General features: G+C 36.9%; 1 protein-coding gene across 2 annotated transcripts in view; it reads right to left on the bottom strand.

The window, feature by feature from the left end:
• Positions 1-470: 470 nt before the first annotated feature.
• The window catches only part of LOC138005851 (putative Gly-rich membrane protein Bcell_0380), a 25,088-nt gene continuing 19,886 nt past the window's right edge, over positions 471-5,672 (bottom strand). For both annotated transcript variants that reach the window (XM_068852025.1, XM_068852028.1), the window contains exon 2: positions 471-2,149. In XM_068852025.1, the coding sequence (XP_068708126.1) occupies positions 737-2,149 (1,413 nt within the window). In that variant the 3' untranslated portion in view covers positions 471-736. The remainder of the gene's footprint in view (positions 2,150-5,672) is intronic.

Here is a 5,672-nt window from a genome sequence, read left to right as displayed (position 1 = left end):
CCGTTATTTTTGATTCGAGTGAAGCCACGGTATTCTGACCGTTGACTGTAGATGAAAAGAAACTCTAAAACAGGATGCAATAAGAGAATTTAACGACGAAATTAATGACATTCGTTATGAGATTTATTACGGCTGTTTGGTGATATTATTCACACAGGCTATTGTTCTAGCCTTGTTTTTACAGCCCAAATTCTTTCAACTTTACGCGTGTGAACGAGGCTAGTTAGGCTAATTAACACAGAGACAAAAAAATAATTTGTTGGCGGCCATTTTTGCATTCGGTCAATAAGAGGCAGAAATTCTCTTATAACAAACGGTAAAGTGTGACTAATTATTAACTGCATGCAATAGAAATCAACCGCTGTATTGTGACTAAGCTTGACTATTTCGTAGCAACGCCAAGGTTTTGTGTATCAACTTGTTGGAGCAACTTGTTGGAACAGCCAGTATAATTTACATTACAAATGCCATTAATTCTTTTGTTCGTTCATTCATTCTAATTCACTAGGAACTACCCACAAAACATATAAAAAAAGTACGTAATTTCTACAATCTTGGAAAAACTGACTACGCCTTATTTGATAGTCTCTTTTTTGTTAGTAATATTTCAGATATTTAAAATTTAAAAAAAATGATCCTTTCCCCCCCTTTAAGATTAACTTTTTGTAATGAGGAGCTCCGATTTTAGGGTTTGCTAAATCTATATATGAAAAAGTTAAAGCCAATCCCTAATTCTCTAAAAACCTTTTAATTGAGGATATTTGCCAGATTCTATTTTCCAGATGTTCTTGTCCCAGCTTGAAAAAGTAGACGGATTTTTTAACTCTGTGTCGGTTTTTTGTCCTCGTGTATCCGAGACGCCCGATTGACTCTTGCCATAGCTGTTGATGATAGTGCCGCTAGCCCTACCTACCAATACACCAATCCGATCGACTCTGGATTGTTTTGATAGAACCGTTCCTGACGAGTAGCTGTTTTTGACCTTATCTCTAAGATCGCCCACCAAACCACCGGCAATCCCGAAAGCTGAAACTGTCCCATTCGCATAGCAGTTTTCGATGAGGGATTGAGGATCATTGACCAGTGCTACCAGTCCACCCGCATAATACTTTCCTGCTGAGACTGATCCTGTGGCATAACTTTGTCTGATCACTCCACTAGACAAAAGTCCAACCAAGCCTCCAGCTCCATGGTCCATAACTGAAACCGTCCCAGTCGCATAGCTTTTTTCTACGGTGGCTTTATACATACTTGCAACCAGACCCCCAGAATAAGAATTTCCTGAAACTCTGGCTGTGGAGTAGCTGTTTTTGACGACCGATCCTGTCAAGCACATTGAAACCAGACCACCTGTGCGACCATACTTGTCTGCGCTGGAAACCTGGCCTGTGACATAGCAGTTTTTTACTGTGCCATAATTATCTGTTGCCAATGCGGCGGCGGCTCGGTTGCCTTTGATGTCTACGTTTTCAAAGTTTAGGTTTTTCACCACTGCACCTTGGCGGATATTCTTAAACAAACTTGCATAGTTGTCGTATTGTATCTGGGACCGATCCATCCTTAGATTCAAAATTCTTTTATTATTCCCATCCAAAATGCCTCTAAAGTCGGGCAAAGGAGCAAAATTTGCAATACTATATAGGTCGATATCTTGTATGACGATGAAATATTTGCCAGCATTGCTTGTCCATACAGTGCGGAACTTCTCCAAGTCGCTTACTGTGGCTATTTTATAAGGATCTTGCATTGTACCAGTACCCGGACCAGGAGGAAGGACAGTTGGCTGTGTTTTCCCAGAAAGGACGGTCGGTTGTGTTTTCCCAGAAAGGACGGTCGGTTGTGTTTTCCCAGAAAGGAAGGTTGGCTGTGTTTTCCCAGAATTAGGGCAAGCGCAAGATTTTAACGTGGTTATTTCTTGGATAATTTTCGTTTCAAGCTGCTGGATTTGGGTGTTTAAGCTCCTTTTGGATCTGGCTTGGATGTCTGCTTTTGTATTTTTTTGATCAGTTCCAACCTGGGTTTGAGTATTGGTCAGCTGTGTTTCTAGAGTTTGCAGCGTGGTTTCCATACTGGCCAATTGAGTTTTCATCTCTTGGACGGTTTGTTTGATTTCGGTGACCCCTTCCTGGTTTTCGGCAAACTTTGTGACCTGAAATTGAATAGAAGAGTAAAGCGATTTTAAGGAATTGCTGTCCTGATTTTTCGTAGCCTTTTCCATGGCACGAGTGTCTTTAAAATCAACTTCGCCTGCTGTAAACGCATAGTCTGTGTAAGCAAAAAACAGGCTTAGAAACAAAGCGATCGGTCGAAGAGACCCTGAAAAGGCGTGCATAAAATCTCCTGATATGATATTTTTTTTATTGTTTTATGAACTATAACAAAAACCTCTTTTTTGTGCTTAGGCTGTTTACCCCTAAAAAACGTTTTTACCCACAGTCAGTGTTCAAAGACACAATTACAATTAAACTTGCAAATTATAAGAAATCTAGTGTGCTACTGTTTTGTGAAAAGGCGTGCATAAAATGTCGTGATATGATAAAAAAGAAAAATGGATAAAAAAATAAAAATCTCACTCAAAATAATTCCAAGATAAAGTGGAGCTATTTGAGCTTAACGATATTTTTTTATTGTTTTATGAACTATAGCAAACACCTTTTTTGTGTGTTTAGGCTGTTTACCCCTAAAAAACGTTTTTACCCACAGTCAGTGTTCAAAGACACAATTACAATTAAACTTGCAAATTATAAGAAAGCTAGTGTGCTACTGTTTTGAAAAGAAAACAGCTAATTAAAACAAATAAATGCTGACAGAACCAATTCACTCTTATTAACAAGACGCCTATAAGGGCGTATTCGTGGGATGCACAAACAGTTAACACAAATTGTCCAGTTACAATGAACTACAACCACGGGTAAAGTTCGGAAAATGAGCAAGGGGGACTTTTGTCTGATTGGTTGATAATTTGCTTGTGCCCAGGCTTTTTTGACACGTGAGCGAGCGAAATAACAAACAAAATGGCGGCCGAAGATGTCTTGTTCGATTACTTGCTATAGGAATTTTTTTTAGCCACAGCATCGTGTACACCTTTTTTCTTTCGGAATAGCGGTATTTCAGTGGTAAAACTTCTTAACAGTCTTTCGCTCTTGTGTGATCGAATTTTCGTCGGCGGCTTCATGCACAATATTGAGTTAGGCAGATTTCCGAGTAAATGTTGTCATAGATCGATTGAGGTGGGAGTTCAGCCGAGACGGCCCTGTCAGTTGAAGTCTGCTAAGGTAAGATGAATTCGCTATTCCTTTCGTTTTGTATATAATCTCAAGCTAACATAAGGAAGCACAGCCTATTAAATTTTCTTTTAAAAATTAATGTATTTTACTTTCCTTCTTGTCAACAGAAAAAAACCTTATAAGAAATGCCAGCGTTATTAACGTCCGCTTCTTCACCAGTTCCTAAATTTTAATTACTAGTTTCAACTAGCAACTTGTGTGGAGGTTTTACTATAACGCCATGGATTGAAATCAGGGGTTAGATAATAGGGGAACTGTAGGAAGCTGCACAGTAGATAGTTGATGAAGGTGCATGCGAGCTAATTGCTATTTCCTATTTTTTTGTGTCTTTAAAATTCGATTGTTCTTCATGGAATTTTTCCTATTTTGTGCTCATGCATGGCTGGAGAAAAATAATGTTGTAAGCTTGTGCTTCATGTTGACAAAACAATTATTTTGAACCTCGCAATGGTGACTATAATGATGCATGTCCATTTAATACTGCTATTTTGTTCCCACTTTTAAATTTGCTTATTTTGTGACCCTTTTATCCACTTGACACCCTGTAAATAGCAATTTGTTGAAATTACTGTATACATTATGTGGAGGGGAAACCTCTGCAATGCAGCATGCCAAAACACTATAATTTATACAAATGAACTTCTAATTCACATTAACTCTGAACTGCCAAATATTTAGGACTTGCTTTGTGCCCACAAGTCAACTTGAAATTTAACTAATACTCAATATTTTATCTTCCAACCTCACCAGAAAGTAAATTCAACTTAAGCTGGTCAATGCCTTGAACAAGTTTCAATCTTAAGATATTTGGGTATGTCACTATGTGAATTGAACATCACCTTTCCTGGCATCATGATCTTCATTATACATGTATTTGTGACAATAATTATTGTATTGCATCATAATTAAGGTAAAGCATTATCTCAGTGAACATTGTCTATTCAATATCTATTATTCGCTTATTTACCCATATTCACTAAATGGCTACATATCTACATGTATCTTCATACTAGATTCTGCAAAATCTTGAAAAGACGTAACGCAGGTGGTTGGTAGGGACTGGTTAGTGCAGTAGTTTCACTTTAAAAGCATTGTCATCATCAAGGCTGAGTACATCAGGGGCAAGTTTATTCCAATTACAGATTGTGCATGACCAAAAGCTGTATTTATATTCATCACACATTGTGGGGTAATTAAAAAGTTATTAGAATCATCAATGACGTTTCCCTACTGCGGGTCTAAAACACAGGTCACATTTGACCGGTCACTCGTTGCAAATCATTGTTTCACCTTTTTGAAAGTAACCCAAAACCCTCAATTTGGCTAACGCCAGCCTAAAAACCAACCTTGGGCCTAGGGTTAGCCAAATTTAGGGTTAGGGTTACTTTCCAAAAAGTAAAACAATGACCTGCAATGAGTGACCTGTGGAATGTGACTTGTGTTTTAGACCTGCTGTTCCCCTACAAGATTATATTACCTCACATTATCTTTCGTTAGGTCTATTGAAATGTCACGATAATTATTGTTAAAATGCACACAAGTAATTATGTATGATTATCTTGGGTTTCTAAGCAATATAAAAATAATAACCAACTCAGGATGTGTCTTTGCAGCATTTATTCCTTCCTTCCTTACGCTATGAGAGGTATATACAACAATTCTGCTCATCTGTTATTGGAAAATGACCTTCCCCTTTCTCTTCAAAACAACATATCTAAAATCCTATTTTAAAAAGCAATTTTTTAACAATATTTTGCCTAATACTGATTTCCTTACTCACTGGTATGTACAGCTACACTTGTATTTGCTTATTTATCAGACTGTCTAAATATTGCAACTGAATGGATATCCTGTTCAATACATTGAGTACAACCGGTACATTTAAGTTAAGAATGTAATAATCATCCTTTGCCTGAGATAGTTGTTAACTTGAATGTATTCACACTACAGATGGCAGTCACAAATGTTTCACCTGGTTACGTCACAATTACTACCGGGTATTTCAATTAAGCATTTCACATAATTTTTAGGTATAATGACTTCCAAAAAAATTAACTTGTACTTTCTTCAAAGTTATTGTAAATAAGATGACAAAATTTGTATAAACTACCTTTAATGTTGTAATAATAATTTATGGGCAACCTACCATATGTAAATTTTGTAAATGGAGAGAGCTTAAGTGTATAATTGTTATAGTTCTTTGTCACAGTTAGTTATTAACTTGAACACATAGACCAAATTGGCTAACTCAGTGTTATACCAAATTCAAATCTCCTGGGGGTAAGATTCTTTGTGTATTGTATTTGCATTATAATGTAGCATTCACATTCAAATGATATGGAAATTCCTGGAAAATTTTTAATAAATTTTACTTTTTTAAGCCTC

The sequence above is a fragment of the Montipora foliosa genome, chromosome 6, assembly GCF_036669935.1.
Source record: "Montipora foliosa isolate CH-2021 chromosome 6, ASM3666993v2, whole genome shotgun sequence".
Taxonomy (NCBI): domain Eukaryota; kingdom Metazoa; phylum Cnidaria; class Anthozoa; order Scleractinia; family Acroporidae; genus Montipora; species Montipora foliosa.
This window is presented reverse-complemented; position numbering and strand designations above follow the sequence as displayed.